Raw genomic sequence first — 22,578 nt, 5'->3', positions numbered from 1 at the left:
TTAACAAACCATAAATACAAATTAAACAATTACATAACCATTCATCTACATATACATTCAGTATTTTAACTATTTAACAATTTCCATAAAACTTGTAACATTTTAACAAATAATTGTGAAAATGCAAATACGTTTAAGTTCAGATTTCTTTAAATTATTTTCTATTATGAAACTAATCTTTCAAACACTTGGAGAAAAAAAATTGTTCTATTAGGTTGGCAATTAAGTTGTTGTTTTTAAAGTTTCGAAAATTATATCATTTTGGTTTAAACTATTTACATTTTCATATTAAAAATACATTGATTAGTTTTAATTTAAAAAAAAATGTAGATTTAAAAAAACAGAACTTGGTTGGTAACCTAATAGAAGTCAATATTTTATTCTTATATTGTTTCCTCAACTTTACAATGAAACTTACAATTAAATGTTCCAGCTCTGATACTATAATTACTTCTCATTGGTCATTTAATAGGAAATCCGTACACTTTTCAAAAATAACATTTAACTGATTGTAAAATACAAAATAAAATTACAAAAATACCCCAACCCAACTTTACAGAATTTTCATGTTGATTTAAATTTGAACTGTATCTTTTTTTTTTTTTTTTTTTTTTGAAATTGCAACTTTAAATTAGAGAAACTAAACATTCCACGAGTTATCAAGTAAATAAATGATATACTTCTATATTCAAACCACAAATTTATTTTGGTCAGATATGATTACACATATTAAATTTTGTACAAACTTCATAACATTTATGCACAAATCGGGTTGTTTAAATAAAGCATTATGCCACCACATTCCTTCATGAAATTTTCATGCTAAATGACACTTGGACATTTTAAACTCAGAACTTTTAATTAAACGGATTCAAACACGACTGCTATGAAATAAAGATGTTTCTACATTACTTAAATCAATTTTGTCAGAAAAATACTTTTTTAAATTAACTTTTCTGTACTTAATATCCTTTCCTGGTCAAAGTTGAGACACTGGCAAAGTATATAATTTTTCAATTTTGTAAAGAAAAACAAACTCAGAACTGCAGTAGGTTTTTGTGTCGCTATTCAAAGGAAACCCAGATTACTGTTCTCAGAATAAATCTAATTTTAGCTGTTTCTGCCGAAATGCACCTGAGCAAGTCCTTAAGTTGCCAAAATTGGCAGTTAATTTTCAAGCAACAAAATATAAAACTGGAAAATGGCTAAAAAGTTAAACTCCTTGGGCTTCTACACAAAAAGCTCTAAACTCTGCATATGTTTAAACAGAAGAGTATAAATTAAGATAAAAATAAATGAAAGTTAAATAAAATTCTTTAAACAGAAGGAACTAGAATTGAAAGTTTTTATCTCAAAAGATATTAAGTAGAATGAAATCTATAACTAGCATTGCTACCCAGCATAACAATAGAAAAATTAAAGTTTTTGCTTGTTCTCTCATATGGGAAGGTCGTAAAAAAAAAAAAATGTAAAAAATAAATTTTTTTTAACTATATTTACCAGTCTTTTCTAGGTGAACACACACTCATTCACTAATTCATATTTATATATGAATTGCTGCATCAACCTGCTTCTGCCTTGTATTAACATAATTATTCATCAGTAAAGAAGCACCCTTCCTTTTAAAACTCCAAGCAACTAAGCAGATCTTGCAAATTAGCAACTGTCCAATTCCATACAAATAGGAGCATAAGAAAGCAACATGTTGGGTCAACAGACTGAATGATATAAACTGATCACATTTGGTTTACGGAAGATACTTTCGAGGTAAGTGACTGCCTTGTCACAGATGAGGACAATCTTATTTCCAAACGCCTGGAAAAAAATGTTGGATGTTTAAACACGCAGAAATCATGCAGCTCTACAATAAATTTAAGTCTCTTCAAATGTCTACTTTTTACAAGAGTTATTGTCATCTTCCAAGGATACTGAAAAAGCATATAGTTTGGGTTGTGCTCTCGGAAATGATACATTAACCAAACTTATTTTTTTTTGTTCAAAATCGTCTACAGCTAAGCTTATTTGAACTGATATTCTTGAATGTTGAGCTGTAAAAAATGTCTGCAAAAATGATTGGTAACTTTCCATATTGCAATATGGAAAATCTAAAACCAGCTACCATTCTAATAGGTTTAATATATATATATTTTTTTAATACTTCAAGTTATTTCTGGGTGTGTAACATCCAATAATCTTGAAGTAGTGCTAGAGTTTATATTTTGAATAAAAAGCTTTCTCATTTTATTAAAGCTGAGTAGAAAATTGTTCACAATTTTGAATGTTGGATTCAAAATCTTTATTAGGTAATAACCTAATAAAGTATTTGGGGGTGAATTCTTTGAAATGAAGCACTTAAATCCAATAATTTGTATTTAATAGACTAAGTACATTATTACATAGCACTGGCTGCATGACTTTTGGAAGAGAAATCGATCAGTAGAAGCTGGCCCTCAAACACTAAAAAACTAATTCCAACATGCAAATCGAATGATATGCATGATTTTATCAACATCAAACCTTAAGCACAATCGAATAACAGGTTGGCTTAAAGGAAAACCAGCAATTGAACTATTAGATCTTAGGATGTCAAGGAAACTAAACTGAAAAAGGCAAATAATAGAAAACATGAGAATTTGTAGGAAACGATTGCAAATTAAATTTAAAAACAAATATTTTTACTTTTCCATTAAGCTATGAAAAAACAAAAGAACTGTCTTTAAATATGGTAGTCATGAGCATTGCTTGAAAAATTAAAATGCTACCTTAGGTACAAAAATAAATATAAATTAATAAACGACTGAAAACTGCTCTCTGCATCCATCTAAATAACTGAAGAAAAATTAGCGTTCAAATAGTTCTAATGAACTATTGAGGATCAAGGACATTTGACTGCTGTATATTTTGTATAACTGCTTATAAAGCCTAAAGGCCACTCAAGGATAAGGATTAACGAGTGATGCAAACACCTTGAAGATTCGAAATGAGTGAAGGATTTTTATTCTAGAAGAATTAAACGTTGGACCTGAAAACAATCATGTAGTCAGCTGGGAAGCAATCCAGTGCTATTGTATTCCACATATAGGAAAGAAACTTTGTTCAGGAGTCCTAATGAGTTTTAGGTAAAGAGGAAGAGAGTAGTGGTAGACGTACTAACCCAGATGTGGCAACAATACACCATGCATGGGTGAATTGTGGTTTTGTAAAAATATAGGATTCTCTCTTGGAGTAATTTTCTAGCATGGTAGAGCCCATTTTTTGCAACAGCCTTGGCAATATCCTCAATGTATTTGTTTCAATTCATATTGCCTGTGAATGTTAGACGAAGTTTGAAAGATGAGCTCTCAGGTAAGATGTTATTTGTCACAGCAATTGGTGGTTAAGGTTTTTGTAGTTAAAGGAAAGAAGTTTAGTCTTAGTAGCATTAAATGTTATCACCCACTTATGGATCTATTCCACTATCGACTGAAGGTAGTTTTCTAGAGTTTCTATCATTGCCTTGGATACGTGTACATTCATTTTTCCCTAATGTTTATTATCAGCAAATATACCCATCTTGGACACAATCTTATCAGGAAGGTCATTTATTAATATCGAGAATAAAGGTCCAAGGATGGACACCCCCTCCCCAAGGCATGCCTGCATTAATGTTTAAACATATGGCCATTAAGGACAACCAGGATTTTAAAAATTTATAGTGTTAAGATAATGATTTTAATCTCGATAAAAATATTGTAATGATACAAAATTTTTACTAGCAAAATACATACAAAAAAAAAATCAAACCCTTAAAGGGATTGTTGGAAACAGTAAATACAATTGTAAACCCGTATTTAAATACGCAAACTAAAAAGGTAAAATATGCAAGAACAAAATAAATTATTAAAAATGATACAGGTCAATTAAGACTCACCAGCTAAGCTGTTGGTGAATTTTTTTTTTCAATCTGTCCATACTTTGGTGGAATTTCGTCCGCAACCCGAGGACTGTTACCCGGAGAATGTAAAGAGGCAGTATGCGTGAATTAGTGATAACAGTTCGATGTAAGAATATTATTGTCGGAGTTAAATGTTAGTAAAGTATTTGAACTGATAAAACCTATCCAAAATGGTTTTGTCGGCAAACAAATGTTGTCAATGAGGATTTTCAATGCATAAATGATCAAAATATTCATTACGTTGTAATCTCCACAAAAATCTTCCATTTCCGTACGTTTACCAGGTAACTACAGAAAAGTTTCTCGTATGCTTTTTGTTTCATTTTTTTGAGAAAACATGGATTTGTCGATGCAAAGTCGACTGTAGCTGTTGATGTTATAGGTGAAAATTTAATGCGTATATTTTGTAGCAATCGTTAAGATTTTGCTAGCTTATCTTATTGCTTATTTTAATTTAAAAAGAAAAAACTAAACATTGTCATCATTAACTAAATCTTTAAATGAATAAAATGTCACATTTAAAATTGTAACAATTTAATGTTTCAAAACATTTTCTTTCTTACTAAAAGAATAAAACAAAAATTGCTGCTAAATAGTCTTCAAATCAATAAAACATGTAACTGTTTTAGATGTATTTATTTAAAATTGCACTCTTTTTAGTAGATGGATCACATGATCTGATTATGAAACAATTCATTTTAAAATTGGTAAAGTAGGAATTGTTTAGTGACACAAGATTAATCACTCACCACAATTGGATAATTTCATTTTTTTTTTTTTTTGTTTTTTTGTGTAAAAAGTGATATCATACACAAACATAAAATCCTTTACATTTACTGTTGTATTTAACTTGTCATAATTCTAATAATGCTATATCTCTCTTAACCATGGTTGCTCCTTCAATGATAATAAAATTCTACTTACCAACCGCCGAAGATCTCGCCTCTCGTTTAAATTTTTGACAACTTTTTTCCTTTCTTCTGAGGATTTTTGTCTTTCTTCAAATCTTTTCTAAAAAATAAAATTTTTTAAATGGTAAGTCAATGAATTGATTATATTTCAAATTGAACAACAAAAAAATCTTTGCAGGTGGAAAGTACAAGATTTATGCCCAACTAAAGCTAGAGTTTAGCCTACCCTGCTATTTCACCCATATGTGGTGGTGCAGTAGTTACTGCATTGTAGGTTTTAATTTTTAAACAATTTTTTTGTCATTTCACCTCAAACAAGGCACAGAGCAACTTAGTTGTGAGAGGTTGCCATTTAGGACTAGATTTGCAGGGACACTATTTATGGAGTTGGGCAGTGAGATATCTGTTCACATTACACTTGAATTTCTGCGTGTTAGTATAGTTGGCGATGCAGGAGCCTTGGAGAGAATTTCAAAGTGCAGCAGTCTGAGGGGAAAAAGCTATTAAGCTATTCAAGCTTTATGGTATCTAGGGATCTCTACAGTGTAGGGGTGGGATTTTGCTGTGTGTCGGTTTTACGAGAGTATTGTTGTCGAAGGGGTACTATTAGAACTTTTTATATGCCCCCTAGATCATAATATCTACGATTTGCGAAGGGACGTGTCTAGATTTATTTTCATCGACTTTTATAAAATTCATGCTACTCCGTTCTGTTGCGTGTTTGTTTGTAAATAAAATTAACTAATCGAAGAGAATGCAGTTCCTCGGCTTTCCTGCCAGGGACATCAAGAAAGCAATCTGCTTTGATCAATGCGGTGAAAACTGTCGTATCAGACAATTGCTATTCATTTGGACACTCCCCCTTTTTTATAGGGGAGCTGGTTTTCCCCAACATCTTGGGGAAAACTGCCTCGCAGCCAAAGTTAAGTGTGATTTCATTCCTCTATCTTTGACCTCATTGAATTTACGCACACCTGCCACTTAACTTTTTAATCGTTTAATTTCAACCATTCTTATTTCTCTTCCTTCGTAGCATCACCGTAAGTTATCAGGCTATTCGCCTCAAGGCTTCCGGTTCGAGCCTACCTACCTACCAAAACTTTTTTCTTTTTACACATCCAAACACCCGGGCAACGCCAGTTCAATACAACTCAAAAATAAGATTTTCAATCTTTTGTACTATGAATCATCTCAGATGATTTATAAGTTTGAAATGGAGGAATAGCATACAATTTCAATAGTATTTAGAAAAACATGTTTATCTGGTGCTGCCCAGTAGTTTTTATTTGGGTTTGTATTACTGTACACATAGATTCGAAAAAGTTGTCAAAAAACAAATATATATAAAATAATTGTTATCAAAAGCAAGATAAGTTACTTTTCTACCAAACTGGATATATTTTTCGTGTTTTTATTCAATGTAACATGTTTATTCAGCTCGAAAACCATACAGTGTTTACCGATGTATTGGAAAATTCAAGATGGCGTCTGATTCTCTCTTTAACACGGTAAGTTTGGGAAAAGGTGTTATAAATAAAAACCCAGATAAAATACTGTTAAAAACTCGCTCAATATATGTTACCGTGACATAGGTTGACATATATTCGGTGGGTTTTTAATAGTATTTTGTATAGTTTTTTATTTATAACACCTTTTCCCAAACTTACCGTGTTAAAGAGAGAATAAGATGCCATCTTGAATTTTCCAATACATCGGTAAACACTGTATGTTTTTCGAGCTGAATAAATGTTACATTGAATAAAAACACGAAAAATATATCCAGTTTGGTAGAAAAGTAACTTATCTTGCCTTTGATAACATTTATTTGTTATATATTTGTTTTTTGACAACTTTTTCGAATCTATGTGTACAGTAATACAAACCCTTTTATTTTTTTAAATACTATTTTGAAAGTTAAATATATTAAAAACTTTGTTATGGAAATATTTAAATCTCTAGAAATTATTAGATGCAAATAGTTTCCAAAACTTTCAATCTCAAAAATTTCATAAGGATTTAAGAATTTTTAAGTCAATTTATTTGACTTTCTATTCAACAGTTTAAATGCTTCTGAATTCCTTTCAAATTTTGACAAGTCAGAAAAGTAATTCATTTTATTTTTAACAAAAAAGAAAAATTTATTTCTAAACAAAAATGCATTCTGGTGGATTTAGTTTCCTATATTTTTAAATTGAATTATTAAAATGTTTTCTGCTACTGCATTTTTTCTTACTTCAATAAATCAGTTAAAAATGATGAAAAACATGCAAAATTTAATTGTTTGTACGTAAAACATTTATTTCATCCAATTTTTTTATCTGCAAATCTTTAAAAAAAAAAAAAAAAAAATATGCAACATTTTTAAAGCAGGACACATGATTTATGCTAAAAGTTAAATTCAAATTTAAAGTTTTAAAGGCTTGAAAATCATCTTCAAATTTCCAACGGACACTGTAAACATCACTGGACATATTTATGAATGTCTATTAATACACCTAATCTTGTTTGTTGCCCACACATAAATTAGATAAATATATATTGAATTATTTTATTTATATATTAATACGATAGCATGTGTTATTTTCTGTGTCACGCTTACATCCGAGTCATTTAATTGTTATGGACTTCCATTTCTTGTAATAAATAATTTTACCAAGAATTCTTCATTAGTTTTGGTTTCAGTTTCAATTCAAGCTGATGCATCCAAGTCATATGGATATATTTTTGCGATTTTTGAAATTGCAACTTTATAATATAAGAATCGAAGGAAAATTGACTCTATAATATATACAAAATCTGCAAGAATTAAAATATCATTTAAAAGTAATTTACGACTGGGCTAGGTCGGGCATCCCTGCTAGCTTAAATACTTTTGCAGTTTTAACAAAAAAGCTACAATATCAGAGCATCTCCATTTACACTGAACATCTCCAGAATGCCAACATCAATATATTACATATGAATGAGTCTCCTGTGGAATTTCCACAGGTCTCACTAGTTTATAAAAATCAAATATTTATTGAAATAAAAATTACTAAATGCCTAAGATAGTGCATATGAGTGCGTGCGGAAAATATCAGCAGCAGCGAAGGATGGCTGACTTGGAAAGAGATTAGCAGCAGCAGCAGCTGAAAAAGTGCATATGCGATTTGGTGCAGCGAGAAAAAGGACACCACGTGCTCGGGAGAAACAAAGTTGACGTTGAAAATGAGTCAAAGGTGAGAAATGGCCAGCGTGAGGTCACCAGGCGAGAGACTTACGTGGTGTTGAGACGAGGGGAAACTAACGATAATAAATGCTAGTGTTAAGAAAGAAAATATGCGAACTCTTATTTTTGTTTGCTTATTTCTTTTCGACTGTGCCTGATGGTGTGTGTGTGTGGGGGGGGGGGTCCAAGAGAAGTTTGAACTGCAATGAACACGGTTTAAGCATGATAGCAAAGTTACGGAAGAAATATTTCTGAAATCCTAATCATTGTAAAATAAAATGAGTATTTTACATTTTGTTAAGTCGCTACATGCAGTTTACATTGTAACGTACCAAATGAAGAAAAAAAAAAAATTGTATGAATCGACATAGTACAACTTTTACTGGCTTAATTCTGTTATTGGCAATTGGTTTTTCCTATCTAGAATCTGATCTTTACAGTAAGGACCACATCAAGGTTACCAACATCCAAAGTGAAAAGGAAGCTTCCAAGAAAGTATTTAATTTAATATTCATAAAATTTTTTTTTTTTTTTTTTTTTTTCAAAACAAGTTCAGATGAATGCAAATCATATTTGGATTCTTCAAAAATACAAATATGAATTACTTAGGACTTCTACTTGGTCATGGCTGACAGAATGAGAGCATGCTACTCCCGTGGATTGAATAAAGCGTTCTGTTCAAAATTTTGTGGAGATTCCCGAGTTCAACAAAATATACTTAAAGGGTAGGGGGTTATGTTGACCAACACGTGAAAATAACACTAAAGATGAGAAGAGTAGTCCAAATAATACAAATCAATCCTCATCTCAAATTCAGAACTGGAAATCAATAATTTGGATCAATTTCAATTTGGTTAAAAAAAAAAAAAAAAAAAAAACACTAAATTTTAATGCGATTCATTCTTACTAATTAGTACAAAAGCATTTACTTATTGCAAACTTATCCTTTTTTGTTTAAGTTGTTTTTTCACGTTTCAGCCAACTATTCCTCTGGCCTTCATTAGGTGGTAACTGCAATAACTGCTGAGAATGCAGTTCGGAGATTCAGAGTTCCTATCCCATCATGTTATCACCTAACGAAGGCCAGAGGAATAGTTGGCCGAAACGGTGTGAAACAACTAGAGGAATAAAAAAAAAAAAGAGGGGATAATAGTCCGCAATTAATAATCATCATCTCAATAAACATTCCAATTAAACACTATAAAAGCATTTGCTTACCTTACATTCATCTGCAGTTGTGTTGTGATACAGCGGGCATCCTGATATTGTCCGATGTGTATCATGTTTCCCTGTCATATGACCTAAAAAAATTCAGGAGACAGATTATTGACGAACCGCATTTTATAATCAAGATAGCACATCCCTTTTAAAATCATCTGTTCTTGGCAGAATGAGGTTGTACAAAGTTAAATTATCTGGCCAGCAAGATCAACCGACTGATAAACCATAAAAGAAATAAAACAGAATTCCTGCTTTCAGTGTAATTCAGACTACTCCTGCTGATAAGAATTCCTGTGTGGTGAAGATAATAGGAGGACATTTTACATGCCAGTCACAAAGATTTGAGTAGGGACATCCTGTAATAGAAGATACTACTCACACAAACGACGGTTCTGGATATGACCATAAACTATATTCGATGGTGAGGCCTCAGCTTGCAGGCTTTGGGAAGTGTGGAGCTACCCTTTAATTGCCATTGCTCCCGGATCCACTCTGACCCGGGGTGGTAGTACCTGTCAGAGTCCCAACTAGGAGTTAAATAGAAACAGACTTGAAAAAAAAATATTCTATAAAAAAAATTTTTCTTCAAAGTCACTGGATTTGGCATTAAATAACCTGAAAAGGGTAGATATGCCGTAAAACCAAAACAACCAACCCAACCAACCACACAAGCGACACCACCTGTTTAGCCTGTCAGATGACAGAATGAGAGGGAAAACAAAGAAAAGAAAAACTAAGTTTGTAGATGGATTCTAATGTAACAACTAGTGGAGAGTACTTGGTGTTGCCCATGTAGAGTATATTGGTACACATGGTTAAAAAAAAAAAAAAAAGTGGGTAATTAGTACTCCTTGCTAACCATTAGGCCAAAGAGGATAGTGAATTCAATGAGTTGATAATTAACTTAATAACCATAGGAGTCACCACGCATGCACAGAAATGAATGTTGCTTTTAAACCTGGCCAGGGCCCAGGCAAGCTTCCTGCTTTCTGTCGTTTGTGTTCAAATAGTTTCGCTTTATCTATAATCTAAAAGCGAAAATGTTTGTATGTGCATTGTTTTTGTATGTCCGCCAAAGGTTTTTTTGGTGGTGGGGGGTGGTGCTCAGAGAGAGTCACTAAATCTTACAACTTTTGTTATACTGTCTAGATTATAATATCTCCAATTTACGAAACGAAGTCGTCTGAATCTTTTATCATGTTACAAAATTTGTGCTGTGATTTCATTTTCTTTATTACTATGGGCCATGCAAGCTTCACACTTTCTGTCATTTGCGTTCAAATAGTTTCGCTTTATTATATGAAAAAGACAAATAAACATGATGATGGCATAATTTTTTTTTTTTCCAACACAAACCAAAAAAATGGTGTCCATTTGCGAACCTGATATTATGATCTCAGAAGTATAGGAAAACTTCTTGCAGCATTTAACCGACAGTGGAACCCCGATCTGAAAAGCCTTTCGCAGACATACACAAACGCTCGCGCCCATTTTGCCTTTTATATTTGCATATGAGGGGAATAGCAGCTATAAGAAGGATGAATTGGAGGACAGGGAATCAAGTTTTTGACAGCTGAAAAAGCATAGACACAGAGAGTTAGTGTTGTGAATTATGGTTTAAGTTAAGAATTTGTATTGAACATATATCCTTTCACTCTTTTCAAAAAAATAAATAAATAAAATATTTTTTTTTTTAAAATAAACAAAATTTTGCAACCGCAGATACTTCAAACTCCTAGGTTCAAATAATGCTGCAAAAAATGGAAGGTACTGGTTTGCTACAATTGAGATCCATTTGCAAAATCTAAAACAATACGCCTGAACTTTATCAATCCTTCAGTGTAAGAGTTAATCTGTAATGATCTCAACTACGAGAGAGAATCGTCAGTAAACTCCAGCAATTATATGACAACCCTAAGAAAAAACTATTTACATTCATACAGATATAGCAACTTGGCAGCAGAAACCAGAAGAGGCACTGGAAAAATATCTCTTGAATCTAAGGCATCTACACAAGGATTGCAACTATAAGGCCGTCAGCTTTGAGGGGCGTAAGTTCTGAGACTATAAATGGACTCCTATCCACATTATTCTTTAACAACTACTCGAAAATATAACAATGGATCTTTGATCAAGCCAGAGTTCTTGAACAAGCTCAGAAAAGTTAAGAATCCTTTATTTCTCAAACAGTTTTTACTGCTGCAACCTCTTCTAAAAGGTAATTGGGTAAAATCAAAATAAAACACTAAATATAACTGGTGTTGGACAGAAATAAAAAATTTTTATTTAAAAATGGTAATAAAATTTTTAAAAATATAGTATTTATACAGAATATGAACAAATAATAGCGTCATTATTTAGAAACCCTTCTTAACATGGGAGGAGGTGGGGTATTTTTTAAAAAAATTATTCTGTAGTTTCACATAATTTAATAAACAAAAGATACCGTGAAAATTGAATTTAACTTGAAAATCCTATTTTAAAAAATAGCAGTTTGTATACTGTATAAGTACTAATAATATTTGACAATTGAAGCAAATATTGTTGCTGGGCAAGAAAGTACACATGATACGACAACCATATTACCTTTAACTTTTTACAATTCGATTTTCAGTTCGGAGAATTAGATGAGAAGGGAGTCTAAGTAAAATTACTTTTTTTTATATAATAAACTAGCCTGGGTCCCTGAGGTGTTTGGAGATGTGTGTTGAGCAAAAAAAAAAAAAAAAAGTGGTAGTAGGCAGGCAGGCTCAAACCCGTATCGCGAAGGAGGAAAAGAACACGAAAAAAAAAAAAAAAAAAAAAAAACATGATGTCTTTGCTGTTGCATCCATCGCCAAAATGGAAGTGACAAAGATTTAAATTAAGGCTAGTCAATCGAAAAGAGGGAATGACTTTCAAAAATATTGACGAAAAAAGTGACCCCCTCCCTGTAAAAAAGTGCTGAGTTGAGGATGAAGGAATTAAGGGTTTTAGTCAATTTTTCGATATTTATCGTATGAAGGATCGAGCTTCGAAACCATACTTGATCTCGTGAAAATCTGTCAAAGTTTTAAGCAGACATACAAACATACATTCAAACAGACAGGTGAGATTTATATTATAGATGTTGGTAAATTTATAGTGTTTAATCCCCTCTATAAACTCAGCATTTTCCAGGAATCAGCAAGGATTCCTGTGAATTCCTGCTTCAAGTTCTGAACTCATTAACATTTCTATTTTGAAATTTCTTCAATAAAATAAAGTCATTAATTTTTTTATGGATGTACATAGCATGAATGCTGACCCCACGGCAATGTTGTATGACTTTTGATCCAAATAAAATATACTTATCCAAATACTCTGCGAAATGTAGTTTCATGCTGAACTTTTTAACAGTGGCCTATATTTAAATGGAATTATTTTATTAGAAACAAAGGTGCTTATTTAAAATTAAACCTATTTAAAAAAAATAAATTAATTGCTAAAAACCTTTATGATGTATGTATCAGTCACAAAACGAAGATGTCATATTCCCAAAAATCACATAAATCGATTAAGTAGTTATTTTTATATAGAAAATAATTTTTTTTTACAATTTTTAGCAACTTGATGGCCGTTACACAGGGATGCTCAGGATGACCCTCAATACATCATGGAGCCACGCAACAAGCCAACACCTTTATGGTGACCTATCACTAATATCACTGAACGTACAGCAGAGAAGGATGAGAGTATCCGGTCACTGCATGAGACACAGCGAAGAGAAAGCAGCAAGCTAGTTCTCTGGATACCAACAGATGGACACCCAAACCGTGGTAGAAAAACGACCCACATTGATAACCTGCTACAGGACAGAGGAATTGGAAAGTGTTCGGGACCTGCAAACTGTCATACGAGATCGAGAGAACTGGAGAAGTCGTGTAGATTTGGTGGTGAAGCGTCCTGAAAGACAACGAAGATGAGAGACGAGATATATCCATTACAAGGCTGATTATGATCTTATCTAAAAACGTGGCGGATGAAAACACTGTCTCACTTAGTCATGAAATTTAATTTTCTTAAAAAAAGATTAATTTGTGATTTTTGGAATATAACATCTTTGTTCTGTGACAGGTATGTACATCACAAAGTTGTTATTAAAGTTCCTACATTTTTATTTAAAAAAAAAAAGAAAAAAGAAAAAAGAAAAAGAAAAAAGAAAAAAAGAAAAAGAAAAAAAGAAAAAGAAAAAAGAAAAAAAGAAAAAAGAAAAAAAAAAGAAAAAAAAGAAAAAGAAAAAAGAAAAAAAGAAAAACAAAGAAAAAAAAGAAAGACAAAGAAAAAAAGAAAAAAGAAAAAGAAAAAAGAAAAAGAAGAAAAAAAAGTGGAATTGTAAAAAAGCATTACAAACAAAAAGTTTACCTTGAGAATCACATCCTGGAAATGGACATCGGGAATTTTCATTGTAATCTGTAAGTGGAGTGGCACGTTTCTCTGCAAAGCCATAAAGAGCCTGCAATTGGTCGTTTGCGATCTTCTCTTCTGGCGAAATTATGATTGCATTTGTATCGGCCTCCGTATCAGAACTCGATTCTGATAACGGTTTATCTTTATCTTTCTCTTTCTCGCTCTCTTTTTCTTTCTTTTTCTTTGACGCATTTTTCGGTAACCCTAAAAAACAAAATAAAATTTATAGCAAAAAACTTTAAAAAGAAAACATTTGCAAAAACATCAATTATTTTTATAATTATTTGCAATAGTACTCCTGCATTTTAAATCCCATTTTTCCGTGAGTCTCACTCGACAACGCCTGACAGACGACGCAAACTGCCAAGGAAAATGTTGAGTGAGCTTATCCAAAGAGAAACCCGAGTCATTAAAAGAGACACGAGTGAGCAGACAACTCCAAATTGGGGGGAAAAAAAAAGAAAGGGAAGCTTTTCATTGCGGGTCAAAAGAGCCATTGCAAAAACAATTGTGAAGTTACCGGAAACAGTTCTTGCATTCTGAAAAATTTTTGCATAAAATGCATTAAACAAAAATTTACCATCATCAGCAGTTTCATATTCTGACACGTCTGTTAAAAGTTTTTAGCAGACATACAAACAAACACAGATTTTTGCCCTTTATATTATAGAAGATGCAGAGCCTTCTTGGTGGTAGACTGGAAAAGTTAGATGACCCAAGAAAAACTGTATACAAACCGTCAACAATAATCTTAGTGATATTCAAATGGAATCAAGATTGCCAAGTTTGGAGGCTGATATTGTAAGATGTCAGAAAACATTAGACCTTTGACAAAGCACGATAAAATGGATGATAATTATCAGTGTTCAGCATTACTATTGTCAAACAACGGCACAGTCTATTAATCATGTGTATACAGTGTGATAACATAAGGAAGCAACACCTAGTCAATGAAGGTTGAGCATATGTATGGAAAGAAATATGAAAATCATATGACGTGTACTGTAGGCATTAAAAACACTTATTTATAAAATCCAACAAAAAATTGATTTTATAAAAAATAAACAAATAAAAAAAACTAGAAAAACAGCCATAATTGTAATCATGTTAGTAGTAGCTAAAAGTTTGTAAAAAATCTTTTATTATCGGCAGTCTGACTATTCAACGGATCTTGCTTGCTAGGACTTCAAACATGACATCATTTTTGAAGTGCAAAGGCCTGAATCTATATTTACATAGGTCATGGTAAAAACAAATAAGATTTGTCTCTGCAAGTTGTGACTAAACTGAGAGGCATTTTTTCAGGTTTTGCTTTTAGCACCAATTTTAACTGTTCTTGCAATTCTTGGATACAAAAAAAAAAACTCCAGAAATTAGGCTTAAGTAAATATGTATATATCCATTCCATGTGACACTAAGAAAAACTGGGTGATGGTATTTTGGGGTGCAAAATATCAAATTTTATTAAATGAATAATTTAATTCAAAAGCTCATCTCGTATTTGAAGGAGTACTCAACATCTGTAGTACTAAATTATCATCATCAGATTAAACTTTTATCATTCAAAATTTATTATACACTAGCGAGGGGTACCCGGCATTGCCCGGGTGTTTTTCGGGGTATGTGAAAAAAAACTTGAAAATGTGAAAAAAAAAAAACAGGTGCTCGTGAAAAAAAAAACCCGAAGCCTTCACGACGCGCAGTTGGAAAATAGTAAAGTGTTAAAAAAAAAACAGGTGCGTGTTTTTGATTGACGTGACGGCGATAGGTATTTGTTCGGGACAGTTTTGAATGAGGTGAATAAATCGGTTTGTTTGTTTTTAAAAACCCGCTCCCTGTTTATTAGGAGGAGCGAAATGAAAGCTACAGTCTGATATGACAAAGTCGACATTGAACAAACGTTACTTAGCTCTCTTGAGAAAACTGGCTTTCGGCCTGTGATTAGAGTCGAGTTTCGCTTTTTGTTTATACCGAAAACCGAATGTAACGCGTGCCGATGCGGGAAATGTGTAATAATTAACGTTTGAAAGTCAATAAAATTAAATAGACAGGCGAGCTCCGTGGTTAAGTGCGAGATATTACAACTTATAGATGATATAAAAAGTTTTAAGAAGTTGTGAAGCGAGCGCTTCTCTGAAAGAAGCCTTTTGTGGACATCGAGGAAAAGCGTACATACATACATTTTCGCTTTTATATATATAGCTTATAAAATGCTTACATTTTTGAAAAACTAAAATGATACATTTAATTTTTGACATCATTTTTTTTACTTACATTTTCCAAATTAAAAAAATTAAAGTTATATTTAAATAGGTCAGTTTTGAAAATTAGATTAGCAAGTCTAAAACAATTGCTTTGAATAACATAGATGACTAAATTGTGCTTGCAATTTTAAAAAAGTAGAGTGCATCTGTCACACTAAACTGTCAATGAAAGAAAAAAAAAAACAAAAGGAATAACTTATATTTCATCATTTCAATTTTGAAAGATTGAAATTACAATTTGTGTGAACTATCAAGAGATAATTTTCAGATCCGAGATATAGCAAATTAAAAAGCTCCAGATTACCTAATATGATAAATATAACTAGTCTGTACCTACTCCTTGAGTGGTGTTGATACAATACCTGAACATTCTACCGCATTATTAATTATCTTTAAATAAAATGGATCCATTTTGAACTAATACCGAATACAATTCATTTATGTTTACTTTTTACAGATTATCAAAAAGAAGTCACTTAGTTTAAAAAAAAAAATGTTCTTGTGTTTTGTCAATTTTTTTAAATTTATAAAATATGTATCAAGTTTTTAAAAAATCCTCGGCTCAAGAAAAAACAATCTATATTGTATGATTTGTCCCTAAAAGTTGGGACACGACAGCCATTAAACTGAGTGGCACTTATAGCACCAATTTCAACTGCTGTTGCAATTCTCTTGTACAAAAACTCAAGAAACAATAGAGAGATATGTGCAGAACAGGAGACTTTGATGGTTTGGCCACACTGAAAGAATCAATGAGAGTTCATGGGTTAGTAGATGTAAAACATTTAAAGCAACAAGATCACTTCAGAAGAAGAAAGGCCAAGGAAAACATGAGAAGTGATAAGAATGGAGTTGAGAAAAAAAAAGGATAAATTCAGATCTGGTTAGAGATAGATTAGTTTGGGAGTCAATTTCTAACAAAACGTTTTCTTCAAGAATTCAAAATTTGTAAAAAAAAAACTATATTCCATAATTTGTCCCAAAAAGTTGAGACACAACAGCCATTAAACTGAGTGGCACTTCTTTCAGGTTTTGCTTTTAGCACCAATTTCAACTGTTCTTGCAATTCTTTGATACAAAAAGCTTAAGAAATAGTGCTTGGTTAAACTTGGTTATTGTTAGGATTAACCTAAAAAAAAAAAAAAAACAGTTATCTCCCTTAGATAGAAAAGCGTGATTGCCCTTGGATTGGAAAAGGAAGGCGACAAAACACTTTGAGAAGAAAATACATGCTTCAAAACCAAGAAACTTATTGCACATCCAGTGGTTAAAAATATCATAAAGTCAATCGTAACTTGTAAATCTGTTAAACATTCCACTTAGTTGTTGTATGATTTTTACATTCAACACATTTTGAAACACGTAACAGTTATTAATCTTTTATAATTCTTACAATTTATGTTTAACAGTCGGCGATTCTAACCATTCAAACATCAGACAAGAGCCATAATCTTTTTTTATATATATACTAGCGGGGGTACCCGGCGTTACCCAGGTGTTTGGAGGTGTGTGTGCTCTTAAATAAAAAAGAAACTGAAGGGGTGGGGGTAGGATCGAACCCGAAGCCCTGAGGCGAAGTTTGAAAATAAAATGTGAAAAAAACATGAACCGTTCGGCCAGGCAGAATGAGTTACTGAAAGATGTTTGAATTTATTTAAGTAAGAACCAAATTGACAGGAGCCCGCACTTAAGTCGTAGTGCGTTACAATGACGACGTAAGCAATGGCTATTCAGCAAATGAGGTCAATGACCAGGTTTGTTTATTATAAGCGAAGTAAAAAAAGAAAACAAAAACTTAAGGGGGGGTAATCAAAACATCGAAAAAACACAAAAAAACTTAACGTAAGGCAAACGAACGATGTTAAATGTAAAAATCGAAAAAACAAAAAAGAAAACAGAAAAACGAACGTTAAAACCAAAAACAAAAAAACACGTGAAAAATGGCTTAAATAAGCCTGTTTCGATATTAAAATTTTAAAAATCGGTGAGTACCCGGGTGTTTTTGGGTGTCGTTAAGAATAAGCGAAGTAAAAAAAAAAAAGAACAGAAAAATGAACGTCACATGAAAAATGGCTTAAATAACACTGGTTCAATATTTAAATTTAAAAAAAAAAAAAAAAGACATCTCACACCACGATTTGAACCCAAAACATTTAGATAACGAACCAACGCACTAACCAACTGAGCTAACGCGACGTACATGAAATTTAGTCAATTCTTCAACTATTTAAAGTAAATCAGGTCATGACGTCATCTGACGCATGCATAGAACCGGTCGTCAATTTGGTTTTAAAAAGAGGGTGCGAAAATTCAGATACCACAGATTTTTGTAAAATTTTAATAATAGGTATAAAGAATAAATTAATAAATTTTTCCAAATTTCAGTTTCTTTGGAATATTTTAAAGAGGTTTTATGGGCGAAACCTTTGTGTTGAAAATTCAAATGCATCAGATTTGCATTGAATTCAATGCATAATCATTAGACGCAGATTAAACAAGATTCACGATTTTCAATTTAAGACTCCTTATGTTTAAATTTAAAACATTTTCTAGAATCATCAAAATCATCTGCTGGATTTTGATCAAAATTGGAATAATTTTTTTTTTTTTTTTTTGACATGGAGGTCACCACTTATCAAGGCCCAGAAGCCACTCGGGGATAAGGGTTATTGTGTGTACAGTAATCAATGGGATAGTATTATAGTAATCGTTAGTATTGGAGATTTGATAAAGTGTCTTACTTAAGGGGGCGATTTATCAGGAATTTGTTTATGTTGGACTTGAAGACATCCAAGTTGTAGTCAGGTGGGAAACAGGCAAACGGAAGAGAGTTCTACAGGCGTGCACTTCTAAGAAAGAAGCTTTGTTCATGGAATCTATGTTTTGATTAAGGTAAAGATAAAGAATGGGGAAAATTACTGACAGTGGTTTCAGCTAGACTGGTGTTTTTCGTGAAAGATTGACGAGGGGGGACAAGCACTTGCCATGGAAATAACGATAAAACAAAGACAGGCTCGCAACATCTCTTCTGTGAGAGAGAGGTTGCAGGGAAGAGAAAAGGGCATCCCCCACTAAGCCACAAAGTCTATCTTGTACTCTGTCAAGGCAGGATAGGTGGTTTTTAGCAGCTCCAGCCCAGATGTAGCAGCAGTACTCCATCCTTGGACGTACTTGGCTTTTATATAGATAGAGAATTGCATCAGTAGTGAGATATCTTCTGGAGCGGTAGAAGGATCCCATCATTTTCCCAGCGACCTGGGCAACAAACTTGATGTACGTGTTCCATTTCAAATCAGGAGTAAAGGTAAAACGCAGGAGCTTGTCAAAACATGGAGCTTCCCCAAGACGAGAGCCATCCATGTAAAGATAGGAGCTTGGTTTTAGATGCATTAAAAGTAACCAGCCACCTCTTCCCCCACTGTACCACGCATTCAAGTAAATCAGAACAAAAAACAACTTAACGATAGCGATTTAAAAAGATAGGGGGTTTGGTGGCATGTGGGCTTGAACCCGGAGCTTTGAGGCCTATAGACTGAGCCTGAACACCTGCGCTACGGTGACAATGTTAACGTAAGAGCGATTAAAGTGAGTCAAGTCAAGGAGGTTTTATTGACAGCGGCACTTAATGAGGTCATCGCGGGAGTGTTACGATGACGGGGCAAAAGTAGTTGCAGGCAGGTAGGCTCAAGCCTGTAACACGAAAGCGGAAAAGAAAATCTGACGTCTTACCGCTACTCCATGATGCAACCGGAAGTTTGGAACATTAAAATTAGGAAAAGTCAATCCAACCAATACGATGACTTGCAAAAATGGCTCGCAAAAAATCGACCCCTCCTTGTAGAAAACTGCCCAGTTGAGGGTGAAGAAATTAATGTTTATGGACAATTTTTTAATATTTGTGGTCCAAGACGTTGAGCTTCAAAATGATACTAATCTCGTGAAAATCCGTCACCTCTATTGAAAGTTTTAGCCAGACATACAAACATACGTACATACATACATTTTTTGTTGACCCCCCCCCCCCCCCCTGTCGAAAATTGTCGATTCTGGTGTGAAAAAATGAACGTTTTGGGCCAATTTTTCGATATTTTTCGAGCAAAGGATGGAGCTTCGATGTGATACCGAGTTTGTGAATTTTCGTCACCTCTGTCGAAAGTTTTTAACAGACATCCAAACATACACACATACATTTTCGCTTTTATATATATAGATGGACTTCCATTTCTAATAATATATAATTTTACCAAGAATTCTTCATAAGTTTTGATTTCTGTTTCAATTATAGCTGATGACACTCAATTCATCTATTTTTTTTTATAAATAATTTTATCAAGAATTCTTCATAAGTTTTCGTTTCGATTATAGCTGAAGGAACTCAAGTTATATATATATATATATATATATATATATATATATATATATATATATATATTTCATAAGTTTTGGTTTCGATTCAAGCTGATGCACCCAAATTGTTGAAATTCCAACTTTATAATATATAAAAACCAATAGAAAATTAACTATAATAATATATACGAAATCTGCAAGAATTAAAATATATTTAAGCACACTTTATAACCGAGCTACGCCAGGCGTTCCTGCTAGCTTAGATACATACTTTTACAATAATATCAGAGCGTCTCCATTTATGCTGAACATCTACAGAATTCAAACATTGATATATTACATATAAAAGAGTCCCCTGTGGAATTTCCATAGGTCACACTAGTTTTAATAAATAGAAATTCCTAAAGTTTTAGTCAATGTTGATTACTATGTCCATTTTATCATTTAATGGACTTAACTCATCATCGGTTGCATATTTCTTTCTTTTTCATCTATATTTGGATTAAAAAAGAAAAGCAATTAGTTTAATATCTGTTTTGCATGCTGGCACATGGATTTCAGAAATTGACTTCCAAACTACCCTATTTCTGGTCAGATCTTTATTCATTTCTCTCAAATCAATACTAAATAGTAATAAAAGGTATATCAATATTATGAACTCAGCTGAGATGGGTAATTCAGCTAGTCTAATATATATAAACAGCTATATGTCCACCTGTCGGTCTCCATATTTTCAAACTCTATCTCCTCCGAAACTAGAAGTTGCAGAGTGGCACGAGGGCCTTCAAATGATTGGATTTTTTACAGGTCTTTAACCGGTTAAAATTGTTTCTAGGGAGTCAAAAATGGGTTAAAATTGAAAAAAAATCGTTAAACATTTTGTACATTCATCTTTAATTTTTTTATCGGTTCACACGCGTGTCATATTGGTAAAGTGGTAACATCACCAGCTTTGAATGCTACAGTTTCGGTTTCGATTCTAGCTGATGGCCCCTAAATACTTTTTTTTTTTACTTTTGAAATCACGACTAATAATATATACAAAATCTGGAGAAATTAAAATATCACATTCAAGCGTATTGTACATGTAAGCACTCCCCCCCACCCCCCGGTTAGTTAACAATAAAATTTAATACTTTGTTTACTAAAACTTTATAAAATGAAATGGAAATTGCATAACTGGCAGATAATCAATCCCTCCTTCACGTACGGGTTATATAGCAAGCGAGACTAACCTCTCAAACTTTAGCAGAGCGAACCAGAGGATGAAAGCTCCAAAATAAAACGCACTTCCTCACTTGTCCAGGTGTTGTTTCTGATAGTCTTGTCACTGGACACAAGTATTACCAGGTCAAAACTGCTGTTGAATGCTGCACAACCGTTGCATCATTTTCAGAAAATATCCATTGTCTCTAGGGTTATTTATTGCTAAGTCTAGATGCTTGCTTCTGCAAGGGTTACAAACTGCATACATGTTTCGTCCTTAATTCGTGGTGCTGTCTGAAGATATTGGTTTGCTGACATAAAATGCACCAAACATTGATGTTATTATTTTTTTCCATTCCTTTTGCAAAACTCAATCATGTTCTGCAAAATGACAAACAAAAAAACAATTTTCCTCTACAAAACAACTAAACACCATGAAGCATAAAAACTTTCTCTAAAATGACTGAATTTGGCATTAAATTTTATCTGAGAGTACGTCTCTCAAGCTCCTTGGCCTAACGTTCACTGGAAACATGAGTTGGAACAGTTACATCGAGGGCATTGCCAGGGCCGCTGCAAGGAAGGTGGGCGCTCTCTACTGTGCTAGAAAACTTTTAACACCCGAAAGTATCCTGTACTTCTATAAGGCCACTATTCGCCCATGTATGGAGTATTGCTGTCATATTTGGGCCGGTGCATTGGCTACTAGTCTCTCGCTCCTTGACAGGGTTCAAAAGAGAGTCGCAAATCTGATAGGCCCTAAACTGGCATCAAAACTCCAGCCTCTGTCCCATCGTCGAAACGTTGCATCCCTCTGCCTGTTCTACAAGTATTATAATGGTGAATGCTCTGAAGAACTGCAAGCACTTGTGCCCCCACGACGTGAACACCCTCGACAGACCCGACAAGCTGCAAAATCCCACCCCCACACAGTAGAGATCCCTAGATGTAAAAGATCCTTCTACTCCAGTAGTTTCTTCCCCAGAACTGCTAGACTTTGGAATTCCATTCCGGGTCACTGCTTCCCCAACTGTACTGACATGCATAAGTTCAAGTGCA

General features: G+C 33.1%; 1 protein-coding gene across 1 annotated transcript in view; it reads right to left on the bottom strand.

Moving 5' to 3' along the window:
- Positions 1-22,578, bottom strand: part of LOC145283959 (histone acetyltransferase KAT7-like) — an 82,925-nt gene that overhangs the window by 30,060 nt on the left and 30,287 nt on the right. Inside the window, exons 4-6 of the mRNA XM_080133057.1 lie at positions 13,658-13,906; positions 9,272-9,354; positions 4,859-4,945 (exon numbers count right to left, since the gene is read on the bottom strand). Of these exons, the coding sequence (XP_079989183.1) occupies positions 4,859-4,945; positions 9,272-9,354; positions 13,658-13,906 (419 nt within the window). The remainder of the gene's footprint in view (positions 1-4,858; positions 4,946-9,271; positions 9,355-13,657; positions 13,907-22,578) is intronic.

This window comes from Euprymna scolopes, chromosome 8 (genome assembly GCF_053919585.1).
Source record: "Euprymna scolopes isolate OS-2025 chromosome 8, ASM5391958v1, whole genome shotgun sequence".
NCBI lineage: Eukaryota > Metazoa > Mollusca > Cephalopoda > Sepiida > Sepiolidae > Euprymna > Euprymna scolopes.
This window is presented reverse-complemented; position numbering and strand designations above follow the sequence as displayed.